General features: G+C 38.9%; 1 protein-coding gene across 8 annotated transcripts in view; it reads right to left on the reverse strand.

The window, feature by feature from the left end:
• Positions 1-23,301, reverse strand: part of LOC111262520 (protocadherin Fat 3) — a 162,520-nt gene that overhangs the window by 26,432 nt on the left and 112,787 nt on the right. For all 8 annotated transcript variants that reach the window (XM_022836836.2, XM_022836838.2, XM_086969181.1 and 5 more), the window contains 16 exons: positions 21,929-22,181; positions 17,685-17,863; positions 16,642-16,772; positions 16,080-16,371; positions 15,548-15,687; positions 12,404-12,583; positions 11,802-12,245; positions 10,958-11,460; positions 10,542-10,761; positions 8,499-8,750; positions 8,069-8,329; positions 6,820-7,008; positions 2,131-2,305; positions 1,339-1,463; positions 654-912; positions 201-430 (listed from right to left, as the gene is read on the reverse strand). In XM_022836836.2, coding sequence (XP_022692571.1) covers positions 201-430; positions 654-912; positions 1,339-1,463; positions 2,131-2,305; positions 6,820-7,008; positions 8,069-8,329; positions 8,499-8,750; positions 10,542-10,761; positions 10,958-11,460; positions 11,802-12,245; positions 12,404-12,583; positions 15,548-15,687; positions 16,080-16,371; positions 16,642-16,772; positions 17,685-17,863; positions 21,929-22,181 — 3,833 coding nt within the window. The remainder of the gene's footprint in view (positions 1-200; positions 431-653; positions 913-1,338; positions 1,464-2,130; positions 2,306-6,819; positions 7,009-8,068; positions 8,330-8,498; positions 8,751-10,541; positions 10,762-10,957; positions 11,461-11,801; positions 12,246-12,403; positions 12,584-15,547; positions 15,688-16,079; positions 16,372-16,641; positions 16,773-17,684; positions 17,864-21,928; positions 22,182-23,301) is intronic.

Below are 23,301 nucleotides of genomic sequence, written 5' to 3' on the forward strand. Positions count from 1 at the left end.
ATAGTTTAATGAAAGTACACCTTTTTAATTATCCGACCCCAATCTGTTGAGATTGTACGAAACATTCAACCCGAAATATATATTTCAAACTTCGATAGCTTCTGGGTATTTTAAACGTACCTCTTTACTTTTATTGACACCAACTGCCTAGAACAAACGTTACTGAAAAGGAATATAAAGGAAAACTCAGTATGTATTACCTGTCCAACGACAGCGCCAGCAACGTTTTCCAGAACGGAAAATTTGTATGTGTTCTGGTTGAATCGGGGGTCTCGTTCCTCAGCCTCATGCACGTAGATTTTTAAAGAGGCCCGGGCTTCCCATTTTCCATCACTTGCTACAAGGATAAGTGTATACTCCTGTGACTCAGATATATCTAGTGGACGACTGATATTAATGGCACCGGTGATGGGATCCACTTCGAACGGTACTGTAAGTGTTTACAACGGGTAATCATTAACCTTAGTCTAATTATATACAGTGTTATAAGACGCCCCCATTTTTGAAATAATTTCGTATGCGAATAACGTGATAGGACAGCGCGAACAAGAGCAATGCTTAAGTGGGTTTCCGAAAGCGCTCTGCGGCTGAGGCTTGATTCATCAAGATCAAATGTTTTTGACGAAATTGAATAGGAGACAACGTGCACTTACGCATCGGATCATTTCCAGCAAATCGATATCGCATTTTTGTATTAGCGACTGTGTCAGGGTCTGTTGCTTTTACAGTTTCGACAACAGTTCCGATTGGTGCGCTTTCCGAAATAAATTGGTAATACGCCTCACGTTCAAATGTTGGCGGGCTGTCATTGACATCGTGTATCACAACAGCCACCGTTGTCGTGCCTGTTCGTGACGGAGTGCCCATGTCACGGGCAGCCACGATCACAAAGTGAAGGGCTGTGTCATCGACCTGATCAATATTAAGGTGCAACAAATGCAAATAGTGATTAAATAATAACAGCGGAAAAACTGATACCCTGGCACGTTACTAATGCCGTACCTAAATGTGACGTGAATGTAATTTCATCTTTTTTTGCAAGCACGTGCAGTAAATATTTAAAGTAGAGCCGCTTGTTGACAATAATCCATGGTTAAATATCGTTGGAGATGGTGCATGCAAGGCTTTCCAGAAAAATATATATTATTGAAAAGCGTATAGTCCATGCCTCGTCCAGAAAGGACGACTTTGTCTATTCTTTTTTTTTGCTAAAATTCTGTCGCACTGCTTAATCGTTAGCCTAATAATGAAATCTCTATAATTCTAAATGAGCTAACAATAAAAAATAATAGTTAATAAAGGTAACAGTAAAAATGTTTTCTACTATCTTTAGTTGACCTTATATTTGTCCCGGTCTAGTTCCGAAACAATTTTTAAAAGTGCTCCATGTTCATTTACTCCCAGACGAAACTGGTTCTCGTTGTTTCCGTCGACTATATATAACTCCACTTGTCGGTTGATGCCTGAAATGGAAACGGCATCGGCAGTAATGTCTCGACTAAGTCCCAGCCCTCAACATCGACACGGGCTACTACTTATACTTCACGGAACGCAGAAATAAGGTCTCATCAAAAGACTATTATGTAGATTCGCAGGAGCGTTATCATAACATAATACAAAAATAATTTAGGTACTGACAATTCGCCGACAATAATCCTATTCGCTCTGCTTTCTATCAAGTTACGAACATGCAATATAATCTACCCAGTTCTGTCTATAACATTTAAACAGGTGTACAATTTTTGAAAGGTCGACTGAACAACTGCTTCATAGTTTCTGAGCCATGATCTGCTGGCTCATTAGGTTTTTACTGGGTTAGAAGACACATTCGTTGTCTACCATGTATCATACCATAACGACGAATCGGCGCTAATCAAATATGCAACACAAAACAGTTCCCGTACGATTTGCCGTATATGTAATAATAATAATAATCATGCCGGTATTAACTGCTAAAGGTAAAATAAAAACAAGATTACAAAGATTATTGCCAGCATGCACAACTGAAGCAAAACGATGTCATTTAAAAATATTTAAGTTCTGTGTACGAGTCAGATTTTTTATTTCGCTAATTTATTTAGAGCGCGGATATAAGCGTTTAAAGGTTCCAAATAAGAAACAAATGCTTACCATCGTCGTAATCAGCGACGGGTAATTGGACGAACTGGTTGAGACTCGGTCTTCCTTCGGTGACATTGAGGAAAAACGTATCGTTGAGGAAAGTTGGGGTCCAATCATTTGTGTCCAAGATTTTGATATGAATCGTAGCACGGCCTGTATTATTTGCCGAATCGATGGCCACAATCTAGGTGAATATGTTAACAACAGAATACAAACGGATACGTTGAAAATATGACCACTATCTTACCAAGTTGAGTCTTCGAACGAGGTATCATACACATAACATTTCAGAAAAATTAAAACTTTATGTCACAAATAGTCTAAAAATTGAATCAGACGTTTTTTTCTTAGTAATTCGTATTGGTCTAACAAAGCTTATCAATTCATCCATGCTCATCGACAGCCAAAAATATTTAGAAAGTAATGTATGTAAGAAATCCGCCCGGCTATTATTCGATAACCTTTTCGATTTTACCGTTTACAATGCGATTTAATCAGTTTAAATATCTCTGTTCTCTCTTCCTCACACTGTCTCCACTGCGCTACAAATAAAATTACTATTCCGAATCCCGATTCTGAAAGTTGCCGGAAAGCATAATACCTGTGCCATGTGCTATTCATCAGGGAATCAGCCAATAAGCAGCGGGACACTATACTACCAAAAATATTGTTTGTAGGAAAAATAAGAAAGAACCACATAAATAAACTGGACGCAAAAATCCTTATCCAATGACTTATTAGAGGTAATTTCTAGGGGAGAGATGGAAGGCTAGGAAATTAATCAACTGAAAAAACTACAACTATATCATAATATGTGGGGTAAATAAGCGACGAAAAACGAAAAAGAAACGAGAAAAAAGTGTTTCTATCCATATAAGTGCAGGTCGGCTTTGTCCAAAAAATGCCTAGCACGCAATGAAAACATGAAAGATGCGGTGATTATAGAAATGGAAGAATTATGTGAGTGATATGGTTCTAGAGTTAGCAGCCTTCTTGAGCATCTGTCTGGGTAACGGGTAGTAACTGTTCTTCAACAACCACATAGGCCTCTTAGGAGCTGGGGGTGTTAACTCGACTTGCTGCTCTGGTCGCTCAATCTGACTGCGTTTGTAGTGAAAACCGTGAAATTTGTTCTAACAGCTACATGAAATACAAAAACTATGTCGTTGAACAAACATGAGTGGCAGCACCAGTCCAACCTCCATTTTGTAACTTCCACTCTCGGTACAAAGTTTTCAAGAGATTTTTCCTTGCAGACGTGACACTACCAGACGAACATCGCTTAAATTCCCAACAATATCTTCTGTCTGTAGGCTCTACCCGAGGCTACGATCTATTCACCTTGCCCCCCGTTTTCAGAAGCGTGCTTTTGGCATAAGTTCCGATTCCAGTCTACCACAAACTGCTTGAATTATATATTGTATCAGCTTAACTCAAACATGGTACAACATGACAGGTATAAATGTATCCCACCATAGGTTTGACGAGATTTACTGCATGATATGGCGTTCTAACCATACGCTAAATGCGAAAGTTGATAAGCAGTATTTTTCAAAACATTTTTCCTCACTTGTGTAGTAAATGTTCGGCACAGTGGCTGAACAAAATGAAGCAAAAAAAAAAATAATGCGATGATGCAATTACCGCACAACGATATGCCTCTAGAAACGCACTATTTCTAGGTCCGGGCAATGTAGCTGGTGGAAAACATAAGTGCCAGCAGTTAAAAACTTTGGGTAACTACTAAATTGGGGAAGTTTCACCTTTAGACTGGTGCGAATACATTAAAGCTGTTTTCCAGGCCTAAGTCAATACATAGCCGCTACTGGTAGGAGCTTCACCAGCTTCCCCAATGTCAACCTGGAGAACGACGATAGCACCACGGATGGCTGACTCCACTTGGGAATGGTAAGAAGGTCCATTTTCATTTGCATTCTGCTTTGCTCCCCATCACTTTTGCCTGGCTTGCTTTTCCTCTTTTCTCAGTCTACTCTGCTCTTTCACTTAGAATTCCTACTTACATACTCCTACCACTTTCTCATCAGCTCTTTGATGTGATACTTTTAATGTACGCTGTCAATCAGTTTATTCAGGCGTATGCACGCATAACTTACCTGCCATAAGGAAATGTAGCCACTACGATAGCTGCCCTTGTTTCCGTGCTTTCGTAATCAACGTTACTTGCCATTATATTGTTGAAAGAGGTAGAGAGATCCATTACAAGAACATTAAACAGCTGTTTAAGTTTACGGGTACATGGTTCCTTTAAGCAACCTCTTATGCTGTGCACATCTCATAATACATGTCGTGCAGCGATGCGTGCTCAATTTATAATAGTACCTTTTTGAATGCTAATGTTTATGGAAATTATTAGCAGAGGAACTATGTTACTCGTATGAAGCTAATTTGAAAAATTTCCTTTAATAAGTGAAGAACTATTTCCACGCAATAAAACGCTTAAAACCATTGAGTTGTTGTAAGCGAGTTTTGGCTAAAATGATCTTTAAAATATGTTAAAGGTACTCGATTTTTAGTACACTTGACTTAGCACTCCGGCAGCTTCCTTACGTCCATATATCTCCCATTTGCGATCCTACGAACAATTTGTTTATCTATAACTTTTTGAAGTAAATTAATAGTGGGTGATGCTCACTCGCCAATTGCCCTTTTTAATTCTAAAAAGCCTAGTGATTACACAGAAGTAGATCTGGAAAACCAGCTGAGGCCAACGTTGTACATTCCATTTCTCAAGCCAGACAGTAGTTAAGGCATGGCGAGAATGACGCTGTCATTACCTCGTACCTTTGACGACAATGCCAACGATCTATAAGTCTTTTGAGAATCTCAAGATACCGGGTGGTATTCACTGTTTTATTTTCGGCTTTGGTGTCTATCGAAAGTACTACCATCATTTTACGTTCGAACCTACCCGATTGTGTTGCCTAACTCCAGGGCGACGTCATCCTTTCGCCTCACGTCTATCCGGCTGGTGGTAGAAATTGAATCTTGTGTATAGTGGCTGTATGCTCCAAGGGGATTTTTTGTCGATTAAAGCTATTTAAGCACGCTCGAATAAATAACGCATTTCTAACTAACATGAGGTATATTTACGGGCAAGCCATTTTTACTCAGTTCGGAATTTGCACTGTTTGTGTTATCATATGCGATATGTTAAAGTTAAGTGCCAGCTTTGGCCGACAGAGCCTTTAGGCCTCGAGCTCTGTCTTTGTGAAAATCCTCCTCGATTGCTTCAATGCGTTTTTGTCTTTTGGGCCCTATTATCTAGTCACCTCCCCACTGGTTTTTAACACTTTCGCTCTTGAGATGTTTACATCATTCGCATCTATGCTTTTGCTAGGAGCATTACATGCCTTAAATATTATATTCTCTCACCAGGCCACATTTTATAATACATTCAAAAAGTTCTATTTTCTTTATAGTTATAATTTCGTTGTGTGTTAACTAGATTTTTATTTTAGGTTTGGGTAGAATCTTTGAAGTTAAAAAGAATGCGCTTTTAACACCTACTACCGAGCTTATGGAACAATCCGGGACAATTGTATCGAACGCTGTTAAAGTCCATGTCTTAAAGAACTACCCAAAAATCCATGGTTTAAAAATGGCATCTTGAATCTTGCAGATTTACTTTGCTCCGACCACCGAAGTCGACGAGGGCCGCCTGACAGTATTTTTAAAGGTAGGCAGGCTGTAAAAAGAGCTGCGAATGAGCCGTAAAAATAAACTGCAATTATCTTATCATATTTTATATTCTATTTTATAGATCTCTTATATTCTTATATATCTTATTTTCAGTCGATAGTTTTAAAAAAAAATTAGGGGGCAAGTGAAGTATACAAGACGGTTCTCATTGACTTTGAGAACACACTCGATATTACAATGACCGATTCATATAAAAAAAAAGTCACTGCAGGTGACGACAAGTGGTTTACCCACATCAATATGAAGCAGAGAAAGGAATCAGTGGATATGCTTGGGCCCGGAGTTCATTGAGGTCTAAACGCGAGGCATACTATAATTTGCGTTTGATGAAATTAGAAGAGTCTCGTACATCCAAAAATGCTTAGCAAAACCGAGACGATCGACAAGGAGCGGTATGTAGCCCAACTTTAAACAGTGAACATGGATATTCAAGAGAAAACGCCGAATCGACGAGGCACAACAATTCTTGTGAACTATAATATTGCACTACATAGAAGATCATTAAGATGACCCAGCAACAGTTCTAGTGGGAAGTTTTTCTGTGCCCATTATACTTCCTGAACCTCGCACCGACAGGTCACCATTTTTTCTGATTACTGGCAAATGGGATCCGCAACAGAACCCCGGAGAATAAAAAGGTTTTCAAAAAAATACGGACGAGTTCTTCAGTATTAGACCCGAAAATTAGTAGTGAAAGCAAATATATTGATTGAGAGGTGGAAAAAAGTGATGAAGGGCGACGGAAAATTGTGAGCGAATAACTATTTTGATGAAAAAAAAACAAGCACCTCATATTTATCAGCCAACAGTAACATGCATTGGGTGCACCCTTAATACTTACGTAATCTGTGAGTTATTACAGTATGTTGTCTATACAAAACACAACTTTAAAGTTGTGTTTTGAATAGTGTATAACATAAGTTCTTAAAAACTTATGTTCATTTCGGATTTCGCAAAATTCTAGAACGTGATACAAACCTTGAGGCTGTAGTTCGGCGTCCTTTCGCGATCGGGTATTGTCTTAACCGAGAGAATACCGGAATGTTCATCCAGCGTAAACTCTTCCTCAGGATCTCCTTCCATAACGTAATAACGCAATTTGCCAGCGTCTAGGCCGTCGCGATCAGTTGCTGACACATGCACAACCACATGACCTGGTGGAGTGTTCTAAGCAGTCAAAATAGTACACGATTGTAAGGATACGGTGTTAATGATTTTTCGAAAACTGCACTAATTCAGTCCTAATCCACACTTCAGACACGGTTAAAGTCATACGAACTATTAGCAAGTACTAAACAAAGGGAAATTTGGAAGAGTAGAAGAAACATTACTGGAATGTTTCTTCTACTACCTATATACATCATTAAATCCATTGAGCGAGCAGGAGGAAATCTAGACAATATATTAGTAGTGAACGATTCATCTCTTTCTTCAACACGCACGATGCAAGTTATGTAAGAAAAATGTCCTATGGAACCTTTAAGTTTATTTTAGCTAATTCTATTATCCAGGTATTTGAAGAGTTTTCCTTTTATCAATACACTCGACAAAAATCAGTGCATCTTAATTGTTGCACGTAAGCCCCCCTTATCGAATCATCAACTACTGAGAAATATCGATAATTTGGGAGTAAACAGAGTGAATGATACGTTTTATTGGCCTCAATCCAAAGCTGTCGTTCTCCACCGTCAGGTATGCGAAAAATACGATCGGACTAATAACTTCATGCTTTGCGAATGCGTTTTTTTCGAACAGCGCAAACAAAAGTTCTGTTCCTTGCACCGACGATTATTATCAGAATAAGGTCACAAACACCATTTCTAGCATTAGTCGTCGACCTAGTTAGGTTAGACTCGGCAGTTATAGTATCTCAAGTCACGCAATCAATGTCTCCCTTAAAATAATATTAAGCTAAGCTTGTAGGAGAGGATGATTTTAGTCGCTCTTATTATGCTCTGCACATATGGCGGCCACATGGAAGATAGTCGGGAAATCTATTTGATTTTTTCCTCTGTAACTTGTGTGTAACAGTGGAAAGTCACACGTTAGAAAGGACAGGGTACTTTTTTCATGTTCACCAAAACACAACAACGCGCATGGCACCAAGAAAGCTTTTGATTCACCTTTTAGTCTTTCTCTACATGAATATATACGTATGCCTATGGAACAACCGATCTTTTTGCGTTCAGTTCATAGTCCTACATGAAGCATAATGACCCAGACATACCTCATCGAGTTCCACATGGTACTCAGCCTGGTCAAACACTGGGCTGTTATCATTGACATCGTCGATATGGATTCGGACACGAGTATTGCCTGCGCAACGCGAGTTAGCCGCAGCCACGGTAAGAGTGAAGACGCCTTGAAGAAAAGTTGGCATGGCATCTCGGTCGACGGGCTTTTTGACACGTAGTGAAACAGTATTCAGGGAAGAGGTGTCCAGGTAGAAATTGTCCGCTGAATTATCTTCAGTAATCTGATAGGAAATCTGTAACGGGAAGGAATGTACATTGACTCCTAGAATTTTTTTCTCACATTAAGAGAACTTATAGTTTCAATTAAGACAAGAATACAATTAACAAAGATTAAACACTATTGTTTTCTCCGGGAAATGAAAATATGAATGACACATGTTTCAAACGGAAATACCAATCTACCTTGTCGAATTTTTCAGCATCCTCGGCATGTAGATTAGCTAGGAGCTGGCTGTCAGGTGGTGAGTTTTCCTGAACCGACGCAAAATACTCCGAAAACGGGAATCTCGGACAGCGGACATTTTTATCTGCTAAACGAATAACCACTCCAGCTTCTGTCACTTCTGCAGAATTTCGTCGATTCGTGGCGATCACCATAAAATGGTACAGAGATTGCTTTTCAGCGTCCAAACGAGATGTAGTCACAATTCGACCCTAAAATCGATACACATAACATCGTTAAATACTGCACCTCTTGATGCTGCTTATGTACGTCATTTAACAAACGTAACGAACGCTGTTTGTTATAACGGGCATCATCCGCTACTTCAGGCATCATTTTTTCACCAGAATTCAATTTTTTTGGATAAAACAAAGCAATCAATTCGTCATGGCGAATACCGCGCGTCGTTTCTAAAATTTGAGTGAAGATCAGTTACTAATTGCTTCGCGATAGGCGAAACTCTAACGAAACCAAAAACTCGTTTTCATGCGACTTGCAAAAACTCCAAATAATATATTCATGAAGCAAACCAAAAGAGTCGGACTAGGGTTTAGATTTGAAGAGGAAACTCTCAAAGAGCTTAAAAGGCCATTATTTCTTGATATACCTAAAATATATAATTTTTTTTTTTAAAGAAAGTAATACTAATTGGGTCCTCTAGATGAGCTCTAACGATTAGTCTATCTAAAACTTTACTACGTTTTATTCAACCTCTGGCAGTTTCTACTCTTTTGTTTTTTGGGGGCTTTAAAATTTAATTAATAACAAATAATTAATAATAAAATAAATTAATAATAAAAAATGTAATTCCGCTGTAACTTCTATGCGCGGCGTACATAACGGATATTTAAGTGACTTTACGACTACTGATAGCACTAGACGCACAGTTACTATTATAAAGTTGTTCGTGAATTAAAGAAAGAATATTTTAAAAATGAGTAGTAAGCGGGCTGAAACTATGAGTGATTATTTTTAACAAACAATTTACACTTGGAGCCGATACAAAAAATGTCGTTGAAGTATCTGATTTTGTCTACTTCATTCATGTAAACAACGCATAATATAATTTAGACGCGCCACACTGTATATATAGGTACATGCGTACATACGTATGTATACGTATTGGTGCTCGATTCTCGCACAACATGCAATATCTTTATCATAATTGGCGCTTCTTCAATTAAGCAATATTGCTGGACCATGTTGAACGTCCGATTACCCTGTATGTTACGTAGAAATTATTTTTTTCTGAATAAATTTTGGTTAGCTCGCCTTAAATCGATCAGAACCTATCGGGATGTCTTTGAGGCATGTTACAACGCCTCTAAGCACCCATCATAGAGAAGGAAACAGTAGATTCCGATATCGGAAAACGGAGAAAACCAAAATGTTGCGAGTCAAAGGCTCGCTAGGTCAGCTTCTGCTTCTGATAGCTTAAAATTGAATTCTGTGGCATCTTCCGCATCAGTCTCTGTAGTTGTAAACAGTTATCCTTTGTGAAACGAAAATTACGTTATACAAGTGTAGCACGCCGTAGCTTCTACGAGACATACGTAAACGTCGAGTAGTACCAGAAAGAAAAACAGCAACGCAGAAGGTAAAACTCTTCTTTTGTACCAATAACTTGTTTACAATATCACACCTAAACATGCTGAAATGGTAAAACAAAGAAAAAGCGTGTATAAAGGAAAGCAGCAGGTTTCCTATTGGGCACCCGGTTGATATTGATCATATTACTGTAGATGTTAGAGAGCCGAGGCAGGCTCCGACGCATTACCTGTAGTTTCCGTGTTTGTCAACTTTAACCTAAATCCCTGCAGGTTAGATAATTATAATTTTTTAACATGCTAATTTCGTTATAATAAAAACGCATATCGTTGGGTTTCTATGTGTCTACATAGCATTGACATAAGAAGGCTTGTCCTTAAGATATTTTTTATAAGTGATACCCACCTGTTCTTAAACTACAAAGAGGTAGATTAGAAAAAGGAAACGATTTTTACCGTATCGTGATTGATCGAGAATTTTCGGACATGTGAACCGTCGTCGCCGGTTATGTTGTACCAGACCGGAGAACCGTCGGGAATGGTAGCACGGGCGTCCAATACACTAGCACCCGCCTCTAATACACTTGGAGCATCAATTGAGTATTGAGCTGAACTGAAAGCTGGTGATGGATTATCAATACTTTCAGTAAACACTTCCACTCGCATTTGCACATGACTGTAATGCGAAAGAGAGAGAGAGAGAGAGAGAGAGAGAGAGCAAGCGGGAAGAGAAAAAGAAAAATGTGTAATTTTTTTTTGCTAAAAATTGTTTACTGATATACCTCTCTAAATTCGTTGTGACCCCACTTTAAGGAAATTGTTTCATTAAACTAACTAGATATAACATATAATAATTATAATGGGAAACTTACTTGCTCAACGGATAGGTGGAACTATCTGTGGCTACTATACGTAAAATCTCTGCGCCAACGACGAGAGGTTGGGTAGCGAATATTTGCCCCGTTTTTGGATGAATTAAGAAACGCAAAGAAGGCGGGTTCAGCTCAAAACGGATATCATTATTTCCCGAAGCAGCGGAATCAAGGTCGTGCGCTTGCACCCGATACACAAGTTCGTTTTGACCAGTAGAAACGGGAACACGAAGAACTCGAGGAAGCGACAGGAACTCAGGTGCATTATCATTGACATCGTTTACTGTGACCTGAACAACAGTTGTAGCATACTGCGGTTCTTTAGCGTCATCACGTGCTTCAACAAAAATCTCGAGATGTTTTGTTTTTTCATAATCGAGTGCTTGAACAAGAGTAATCTTCCCTGAGGTTTCGTCAATTTTAAAAGCGCCTTTCATACTTGACCGCACGATTCGGTAAAGAACACTGCCCGCCCTTCCAGAATCGGGATCACTTGCGTGCACCTGTCAATTTAGTTAACGGAAATCAGACTGACTGACCGACTAGTACAGAATGCTCGTACAAATCGTAAAATCTTAATCATTCTTGTAGCGGATATGTAGACGCGACGCTTGAATCTAATACTATTGCTAAAGAAATATTGGAATGGATGCAAAATCATTGCTTAAAGGAGGGACAATATGACTCCCATCCTTATTAGGAATGCGAACAATTACTACTTACTAAAGGTCACTGTCAGAATATATACAGTTCGAACTTTTTTTTACCTATTTGTAAACCAAAGGCACAGTCGTATTATACTGTCTCACGCGCTAGCAATAGGCGTGCATATGAAACAGTTTACCTGAACCAGGGGTACGTTGGCTGCATTTTCATCAACAAAGACGCTGTACGCGAACCTTTCAAATACCGGTGGGTGATTGAGCGTATTGGAGATACGGACGTAAAGCATTGTACGGCCAATGTTAGATGTAGCACCATGATCTTGAGCAAACACTTCCATTTCAAAGGTAGCATTGCCGTTTCCACCTGTTGGCACCTTACGGGCGTTTGTTAAGGCCGAGGCGAGACGAACCAGACCAGTCTTAGGATCAATTTCGAAGATTCCATGAGTGTTTTTTATCCAGTACGTGATCTCACCATTGTTAGCTGTATCAAGATCCACAGCATGCAGCTGGATAACAGAACGGCCAGCCTGTGAGTCCGTCGGAATAGTTACCACGTAGCGTTCTTTCTCAAAACGTGGCGGATTGTCATTTTCGTCGGTAATTTCTACGGATATAGGCACCTGTTGCATAATAACAAAGAAGGAGTTGGTAACGATCAAATATGTCCATATATGTAGATAATGCTCATCTAATAGGCAAAGACAGAGCTATTTGAAGAAACGTACGAAAAAGGAAATCGATGCTTGTCTAGCGCATTCATGTGTCATTCTGACCTCACCTTTGCGTCGAATTTTCCATCTTCAGCAGAGACTGCAAACTCATAGTTCTCTTTCAACTCTCGGTCCAGCACTTTAGCCGTGCAGACGTCGCCTGTCTTCGAGTTGATTGTAAATGGAATATCCTTGTTTAAAATCTTGTACATTAAGGTGTCCACTGAATCGCCTGACCGTGCTGTGATCTGCAAATACATTGCATATGTTAGATCAAAAACTTGATTATGCCAGAGCTCATTTAGCGTGAAGCTTTGTGGCCCAATGTTGTCGTCGTTGGATTCATTGCGAAAAGTAATCAGAATCAATTCACTGCCATAAAGGCTGATACTTCTACTAATATGCAATTCACGTTGTCAGTGTTTACTTATAAGTACTGTAATGTTACTTATATAAGGCCTACGATACCATAACCTAATAAAAGGGCCAATAAAAGCTAGTTTGAAAAACTAATCTGATCTCATTATAGATGAAGGATTTAAATAAACTCATTTGCGAATTCTCTTTTAGGTTGCGTATTTAAGACTGCATTAACTAAATTGGCACCTGTCGCAGAATAGTTTTTAACGAGTATACGACAACCATTAAAGTGGACAGACTGCGCTCGAAAATATTTTTCACGCTTTTTCTTCTACGGATTTTACTTGCTTCATATGGCAAGCTAGTCAGGTAACGGTTTACATTAGCTCAAGGGGACAAACAAGCGTGTATGGCACATTACTCAGAGGAATAACTGGTCATTCATATTTCCTCTGCTCGCTTTAAATCTGTCAAATAAAACCTTTTACTTATTCTCTCAATGTTGCTACTGTCTATTACTCTCCTATTCTAATTCTTTAACAAGACATATCGTGCAGGGAGAGTACGATCCAGCTGGAGAACTATTACTATCCGAACTTCAGGAAATATAATCGTACACGTAATTGCGCTTGTCAAATGAACCGAAAGCCATTTCAAGGGTTGGATTGACTTTGCTATGTATTGTGCTGCGGTGATACAGCCGTAGTGACTGTGAAGGAATAGCGCACGCTGGAAAGTCCCTTCATACTGACATGTAGCTAGTGAGAACAATTGATTAAATCGAGGGGGTTAAGGGCTCATGAGCTTCGTCACACAGTTTACTGTAGACAACCCAAGGATAGCTGTCCTGAAGTGACCTCAACGTCCACTTCCTACAGAAGCGGCAGCAGTGGCCACCGCTGTCGTCGCTTAGCTGCTGTCGAACTCCTCGCTTCTTTGCTCCCTGTCGCAACCCCCTCACCGTCTTCTCTCATTACCCACGTTCGTCTCGTTGGTGAACTTTTATACACAAGTGGAGTCATTCTTCTGTTAATCGCTTGGAAGGAGCCCCACACCCGTCCATTGCACGCCACACAGACAGAATAATCATGTTTGCACAAACGACATCGTAGCTCGACGTGAATTCCAATCCAAATGAATAGCCTCAGTCTGTTAGCTACCTAGTATCTAATCATCACATAGTTCTCACAAGCCGAATACAATTTTGCTCAGAAAATAGAAAGAACAGTCTCGTTAGATGAACCGTTTCGCCGGCAGTCTGTCGGGAACGATTGAGAGATTAAAGATATTGCTGCTGCTGCTACATGCATATATAAAGAGCATACAGGAAAATGACTCGCGCATTGCATAGCCAACGCTGACCTTAATCGCTTGACAATATTACTTACTCGGCCATAATTATTTCTCACCAAAAGGCTCATTCTCAGGGGTGAGTTTGCTCAGCACCAGAAGACGCTCATGTTACGCGATCTGTAAATGCGCTTTACTAGGCCTTGTGTTATTATTTACTACCGATGTCAGCTTTGACTTGTCTTAACAAGGCATTATCTGTCTTAGAAGACGGTTAATACCATATTCGCTATTTCTTTACTCAATAGCGGAACCCCAGCAGCAGTACCCCTAGCTACAGCAGCCATTCTTATTGGGTGAGTGGTAACAGGTCCTTTTAGAGTCACATTGTTGTTTCTATAGTCGCCATCGTGTAAGTAGTCGATACTGCCCGATTTGTCCGTAGAAAATATAGCTGGGAGGGCCAACCAGCCATGTATCCTTTTTACTTTTAGCATTCCTATAGCGAAGTTTGACCGAGCTAAATTTACCCAAGAACAATATATTTTGTCGACCAACGGACACCATTGAACCTAAATAGACAGCAATCCAAGTGATGACCTACACGGGCTCATATCAAACGTAATTACCCAACTAGAAGATATATATTGAACTACGCAACATCCGCGCAGCATCCATGTTTTAGATAAAACACTAAGAAGTTTGATGAGAAATTCCACTAATTCTTATTAGATTCAACATCATTAATTCAAAAGTATCAACAAGCAATCAACAAGACAACTTGTACCAGATCCTACAATTTCTAACCAGAAACGAAGAGTGTGTGGATCTCAAATAGCCTCTCTCCCAAGCACTGCGCGGCAAATCAAAACCATATGTAAACAATGGCTTATTTGTTTTGCATTGTAATAAGACCTTTAAGCAAAATATGTTATTGTATAAATTAGAACATCAGGGTTCCAAATAAAAACTAAAAAAAAAAAATCGGAATCGAGGTCTTATATTTGGTATCATATTTTACTATTGTCGTACATTTTAAATTATGAAATCCATATCATATTCATTAAGGCTTCCTCAGTAAATCGGTTCTTGGTTGCCTCTTCTGTTAACCAGTTGTGATTTGTTATTTTATTTGTTTAAGTCTTTTTTATTTCGAAATTTCGCATTGCCAAAATATATATGTAGATTCTACTTCAATGAGTTTTCTAATGTTATGTAACGCTAAGTTGCTAGCAGACGACAAATTGGTCAACAGACCTTTAATAGTTTGCAAACAAAAAGCTGTTTCCAAAATCTAACGTAATCACTGATGCATCCTTTCATAGAAGATTATCGGCGAAATCAATATGAAAAGAGAAAATTAACTGCATACATATTCCAAGCGAACAGACCAAATGGCTGAAAATTGCGCTCCCTGATAGATTTCAAATCTCTGTACGAGGTGCATAGGCTAACAAGTACCCATTTCGTTGGCATTATATATCATTAATTTAACGGTTATATAATGTAAATGAAAATACTGGGCAGCAGTGACCCCATTTTTTGCATGAGTGCATACGTACGTGTAGGAAGCAGTGCCCAGCAGGAAGATTTTCTGGTAGAGAAGCGGAATAAGCGGTCTTCGAAAACACGGGTGGATGATCATTGGCATCAATAACATTGATTGTTACCATTGAAAGGCCAATCAAAGGCGTCACATGAGCTTTGTAACAGAACGGCACAACATTTATCTGATTTATTTTTATATTCCTATGAATAGAGCTGACAAAGCGTATTTATTATTGTACATGATTTTTAGTTTACCTGATGTTATTGTAGTTAACGTAACCTGAGCATTTACTAATATGCGCGCCAATCCGTTTCATAACGATACATAATTGAAGTGAGAAATGGAAACTAAGTAGCGTACAAGTTTACAAATAACGTACAAATCAAGTAGCGTATAAAACGATAATTTTTCGCACTCAGCCTAAAGTAGAAGTCAGAATGTGATGAAATAAATTAGGCAAATGTATTTTGAGTTCCTTTGTGACTTTTTGAAGATAAAATAATAATAACGTAAAAAACAAAATATAATCTTATTTTATTACTTACAATCTTTTGCTTGAACAAGCATTATATACTGTTGCTTTCTATCATAGTCCAGCAGGTGCACATTAGCCGGATTGGCTCGTATTTCCCCGGTAGTATGGTCGATCGTAAATACTTGATCCTCATTTCCACTGGTTATGTCGTACGAAATCGTATTATTCTGAAGGTCGAGATCGGTCGCGTGCAGCCGAATGACAACTCGGTCTGAAGCTAGCTTTTCCAAGACGGAGCCTTCGTAGAATTGATGTGAGAATACGGGTGGGTGGTTGTTTACTTCACGAACGTGCACAGTTACCTTGCGTAAAAGGTTTACCAAGAAAACAAACAACATGTAATTTATACCTGCAAGTCGTTTGAGCTTTAGTAATCGCTATTCTAGTACTGTCAGCCACGATTGAAGCATAAATATAGAGGCAAACACAGACAGTCATTCTTTGACTATATTGATTTTCTGCTGCATCTGGTTTTGTTCGAGTATTCGGAAGGAAAGTTAAGCTTGATAAAAGACATGTCAGATAATAACAGTGGGAAACAAAATAAAAAATGGAAAAAATATGTAACGTACCTTTACGCCCAGGCTACGGTTAGCCGGTACACCATCATCTGTAGCCACTGCGACAAAGTGGAAGGCCGTACGCGATTCTAACTGCTTCTTAACGAACACACGGCCAGAGTCCTTTTCGATTCCGAAAAAGTCTTCATTTCAGTTTGAAGGTGGAAAGCACACAAATACAAATAATTTTCGGTCTTAAAAATGGTTAGGCCGCATTCTCCATAATCACTTAAATCCCATACTACCGCATCAAGTAGCATAATTTAAATAAGTTGAGTACATTTTAAAACAATATATTACATTATAGTGATTAAGGAAATTTTCTTTTATTTTATTTACGCGTGTTTATTGTTTACTCAAGCCCTAGTGAATTGTTGAGAATGCTGCTAAATTCTTCCGGAACACAAGCATTCGATTTACTTTATAGCTCAAGGACAGAAACTCAGGGACAGAAGTTAAGCTCAAGGACAGAAGCTTATCCTTCCAAATGGTAGAGCAAAAAACATTCTAAACAACGTTTTCTTCTAATAACAATATTAGATTAACTCGCAACAGCAGAATAATTGTAATGAGAAATCTTATGTGCTTCATAACAGCTAACGATCTTTGTGATCAGCGCTTTGAGAAAGGCCCTTAGAACAAGTTCCCTCCCTCCCCCCCTGCCTCTACAAGATCATTTTAGTAGATCTTCTGCGTGGCTAAACGTTTAGCGCGCTCTGTGGCATAGGTGGTTATAATGAAGACGACGCAATTTTCGTTTTTTTATAAACAGCTTCTGCTACACAAAAAAATATCTCTCGACAATTTCCAGCTCATTTTTAGCTAATCAATTCATAATAGGTTGGGAACCATTGAGCAATCGACTCACTGAAAAATTCAATTTTCGCCAAGGTAAAACTGGACATTCATGGAAACTGGAGCTCTTTAAGCAACTGATTGTTTCATGCAGCAATACGCATTTACTAATTGTCAATAGTTAAAGAAGACAAGGTAATCAAATAAAAACGTAAATATTTGAAGAATATTAAATGGTAAAATTATCAAATAATTATTACCAGTATCTCCTTCAGCCAAGGTAAATGACACCCGATCTCCGTCACGGTCACTAGCGCGAATAACGCCAACACTGGTACCCTGCGCGGCATTCTCTGCAACCTGAAATGTGTATGGGAGACCCTCAAACTGCGGAGTATACTCGTTGATATTTTGGACAGAGATCACAATGGTCGCTGATCTGAAAAGCACACACGTTGAGTAACACGGAAATACCACATAATTAGCTATATTTGACCTATAGTGCGTACTGCCTACTCTACTATGGGCAAAAGTCTTTGGCCCAGATTTATTCTTCTCTTCTGATGCGATATTAGAAAACTCTAAAATATCATTTGCTATGAGAATGTAGTCAAATTGTACGACTTTAAATGTAGTGTTTCTTACTGCTATTATGGCTGTACATTTCTATGTGACTTCCAAAAGTTGTCGTGGCCTTAGCGAACGGCCGCAGTTCACAATGTGCGAACATTTAAGAACCTTTAATTTTGCTGTTAACAACGTAAAACTATTATTTTGTGCTCGGGCTTAATCATGATGATTCTGGCGGGTATTTTTCATATGCAGGTTCTTATTTTCAGGTTAAAGCAAAATAATTTACTGTTTACGTTTATATGTTGCGCCCACTTGACACGTCACAAGTTATTTCACACTAAATTTACTCTTGGTTCTCCTACAGTATAAATAAAGTGGAGCTTTTACAATTTTGTCACCTGAGCTACCGTAGTCCCCTTGACGAGGACGACTGTCCCTAAAGATTATTGCACTGTATAACTGAGATTATTTGCAAAAAGTTTATTTTCATCATCTTACTTTTATAGTCTAAGAAAGCCCAGCTACCTCGAAGTCAACGTTATATGTATTTGCCAAGAAAAGCGTTAGCACTGTTTTGTTTTATTTTGCATTTACCACGTAGTACCTAGGATAATCCAGTAGAAACAGTAGCTGCCTCGTAATTATGCAGGCGCGTGATCTGAGTAGCTGAAATGTTTTTTCCAGGTATACTACATACTAAATGTCTTGTACCTTGTTGGTTAAGCCCTAATTCAAGAACTTCGGTGTCTTAATACTCTTCTGCTCAGAAAAAGGACTTTGTCTTCAGCGACTACGCAGGGAAACTAGTTATTTAAATGACCCAAGCAAAAAGAGAGAAGATGAAGCGAAATGAGCTCCGCGTATTATCTTTCATAAAACACATGTACGGTAAATGTCTCCGTACCATGTATGCCACCAGGGTGCAAAACTGAATGAACCATTTGAATATTCCAGCTTAAAATGTTCTTTCTTTTTTACCCTTAGTTAAGCACTGAGGTTGCCGAGGACTGATCCGGTCCATTGCGGTTGTCGCGGTAGCCATAATAGTTCTTATTCGTCCGGTGATTGTCTCCTACCCCTTGACTTGTCATCTTCTATGTTGTTCTACGTATTGTACTTATCTTATATATAAATATAGCGACAAGTGACCATTAATGGCTTTCCCAACAGCAACTGCCACAGTATCGTTTGTGCCACCCAAAAACACGCCCCGAGACAAAACAGAAAAGCAGACGTCCGCACAAAACGACGCAACGATGAATAATCGAGTCACTCGCGGGGGCGGCTATATGTCTGTGCATTTCCTACTGCTGTGATTAACGCCTTGTCTCGGATGAAGGTAGCAGCGCTCAAGAAGACTGCCGACTCTGTTATAATCTAGTGCAAAACGCCACCATCCGCTGTTACATAAAAATGCGTACCTCAAATACTAGAATCAACTGAACCTGCTGAATCAGCTTGTCTTGTTTTAAAAGCAATTGCTACCCAATAGCATGATATATATACATATAGTTTTGTAAAATATAGTCCGGTTAATCAAGAAAACAATTACATACTATTACTTCGTACAATTAATTCTATGAAGACCAGACCTATAGAATGACCTAAATCTAGAATGGCTAAAATGATAGGGTCCCTAGCGAGATGACACGGGTCAGAAGGGTGTGGTACCTGCCTGGTGCATATATACATTTCATTTGGCTCATGAGGATTTTATATGCTAATTTTACTGTTTTTAGGTAATCAGTCACTTGTCCATTTGATGAGAAATCGTTATTTGATATCCTTCGTGGTCGCAACTGCGGCTCTTAGCGTCAAGCTCATATACGGTTCCAAGTTTATGCTACGTCTAGAGTTCATTGAAATTCTCTTTTCTATTGCTTTATTCTTACTGTTTTGATTTGGACTTCCCCGATCATCAAGAGCCCTCGAACTTACCCGACGGAGATAGATGCATTCGTTGTTATCGCATTACAGGTTTTTTGGTTGTAGGGCTTTCTCTAATAGACATACTTTATACTGATAATTCCTGATATTATCGACTGCCAGTTCATTGTGTCATGACTGTCTGCTATATAACACTATAATGCTCATAGTTAAAAACAGGTTCGTCCGTAGGTATATCACCGACAGTATTCGGTGTATATAAACTCAAAACAGAGAGAGGGCCGTTACGACAGCAGATTAAAGCTACCACTACACTACAGTCTCGGGCATCATCACTAGTCGAGAAATTCGGTTGGTCCTTACAACGCATCATCCTACCCCTGTGTCAACAAAAGTCAAGAAATCTTTATTACTGGCAGCATGCAGAAGGTGCTAGCTTCGTGATACGTCCACAAGGACCTAATAACCAAATTGTTATTTATTTTTTTGTAGTATTTTAATTCCAGGGGGTCTTGTTTTGAGATTCGTTCCAGCGTGATTGCATGTTTGTTAAAAAGGTACGCATCAGCTACCCAGACTACACTGCCTATTCGAGCAGGTTTTAGTTACCCTTATTTTGATAGCATAGTGTAGCAAATACCGTGTTTGCGCCCGAAAATGGGTACTAAAATTGAAGATTTTAAAATCTTACGCTCACCCATCTTTTATGTTTACAAACGCGAATCCTTTGAATATTTAGCTAAAAAGTCATGGCTGCTTCTCGATCCATTTAACAATTTAAGTTGAGCTGGAAAATTAATTTCACGTGCATAAATGAATAAAAAGTAAATCCTACGTGCAGCTTTGTTATTTTCTAAAAACGAGTTGATCTATTCTCTAAGCCAACGGAGAACTGAAGAAAATTAACAAAGCCTTAGTAATTCCAAAATCGAAAGAAACACTTTGCAACCAAGTGTCTAATGCTGGTAGAACATATCGTGCGCTAAAAGAAACGTAATTGTAAGCTGCGATTCCACGATTGCAATCCTTTCATTTTTGTATCAAATATATAATACACGTATTATTCTAATGCTTTCACGTTTCCGGCTCTAGTAGCGCTATTCTTGTCTTTACGTAACACTGAGTTGAAGTATAAATCAATACAAACAAGAAGCATCTACTTCATTAATTGATGATACACTAAATCACGAGGGCCCTTTTAAGTAAAGAAAATTGCTTAGTCATTGAACTGGTAAGGTGTAGTTCTTAACTCACTGATCTGTTTAGCAGGCTTTAGAGGATCCTCAGCTTTAAATTGTCTTCCATAGCTCCTACCCTCTCTCCATTAAGTGAAATGGATTTACACTGGCAAGCGTCAAGGGTACGAGTCACAGTTCCCTCTGAATCTATTCGAATTGTCCCAATTTATCTCCAGTGAGGGTATATACAATATTTACACTAATAGTAGTAATGAAACCTCGAGGGTTTTAGTATGTGAACTTAAATAAAACACGTATACCTTTTCGTTCCCAAATTTACGGCTTATTTTCGAAGCACAAATAGGCAAACGCTTCTGATAATCACAACAAATAGGACAATCTAATTTTACTCGAATAATACCGATATATTGATGAAATATTTGCGTTAAAAAAATTGTTAGATTATACAATATGCAAAAACGTTCGCTGTCACACAACTCCTGTGATTCAGGTAAAGTCGCAGGCTTTTATTTGTTTAGACCTAAGCAATAATATATTTTCTACCGGCTTGGTGCTAACCTGTTTACATATCTAGTCGAGCATCTATACAAGTTGTCAAAGGTATTTTTATCCTAGACATCCTACGGAACTGCAATTATTCCTCTATACAATCACAAAGTGTTACCAGTACCTGAATCTTTTATCCCTATTGTTTGCTAATTTATAGCAGGAAAATGTGCCCCAATGCTTTCGTAATACATAGTATATGACTTTTTTAGAGGAAATCGAAAATTCACTTAGGCTGGTATCCCAGTTTGGTGAGCTACTATGCACCGAATAATAAGTCGATATAATTGACAACTCACCCAGTTCTGGGCGGAGATCCTCCGTCGATAGCCATAACAATAAACTCATGACTTATTTGAGTTTCGTAGTCGAGTTCCGAGATGAGCACGAGGCTTCCAGTTTGATTGTTGACAGCAAATTTATCTTCGCTGCCGTTAATCATAAAAGCCACTAACCGTCCATTGTCACCAGCGTCAAGATCAAATGCCTCGTAAAAGGCGGGTAGCTCTGTGCCTGATGGAAGCGATTCGGGAAGCTCCAGGGCGAACCGATCTGTAATAGAGAAGTCAACGAAAAACCATGTCATATGTATGGAAGATTCGCAAGGATTGTGTTATTGACTTTTGAGATGTCATAAATCAGTAGTGCGGGCCTTGCCTAGTTCATCTATTGCAATCTACATTATACACTGTAAGTTTGTTGTAGCCAAGTTAAAACTACTCGTCGCTTTAGTTTTCGTGTCCTAGCATTGCTATAATGATTGAGTTTCTCCAAAATTTTTCCTAGAGGTCCTCTACCGACCTCAAATCTGACTCTCGCCCTCTCGATCATATGAACTTTTACTGAACCGAGGTAGGCATATTATTAATACTTTTTACAAGATCTCAGCAGTATATATAAAGGTAAATACTTGCAGCAGTGTCATGTAAATCTACCGTACGAATAGCACTCATTCATCTCTAACGAAATTAACGGAGAGCCCTCCGTGAAAACCTTATTTAGCCTCTGGGTTCGACCCACGTATTACGCCGCTATTGTTCTCCACTACAGAGTGCGAATGTTAATGAAGTATGATTTACTAGTTACAGCCTACTAAACATGTTATGGTCGAAAATAGAATGCGCCTCATCAGCTGAAGAGGTACACTATTTTCCTGTAAGGTCAAATCTGTGTTCTGCACTCGTGGCACAATGGCATTAATGTGTTTCCCCGTACCACGTCGTTGAACTTCAATCCATTTGGGAACAACGAAGCCTTTATAGAGATTAATATCAACCTTAAAGTTATTGCTTGTAAAGCACCTAAAAAATAAGAGATTAACGGCAGCTAATGTCAATCTAATTATCTAATTAATATGAAGACTGAAGCTACGTTTCGACACGATCGTAACCCCTAGATCTTTTGCCGAGCTTACTACTGTATATTTGTCAGCCTGTATAAGCACAGCCATACGCTTTCGGAAATAAATGATCAAAACATCTGCAATGTAAAATTGAAGCTCTCGTATCGTCGGAATCCTAGGGATAAAGGCACTATTCAGAGGGTATAGGTGACCTTGTTGACATGATGATATAACAGGGCGCCTGGGTTTGGAGGTAGCCATATAATTTTTTTCTCGCACCATCTAAATGGCTTATCAATGGAGGTTGAGTGAAGTTATTTTTATACTATA

Source organism: Varroa jacobsoni, unplaced genomic scaffold, assembly GCF_002532875.2.
Source record: "Varroa jacobsoni isolate VJ856 unplaced genomic scaffold, vjacob_1.0 scaffold_670, whole genome shotgun sequence".
Taxonomy (NCBI): Eukaryota; Metazoa; Arthropoda; class Arachnida; order Mesostigmata; family Varroidae; genus Varroa; species Varroa jacobsoni.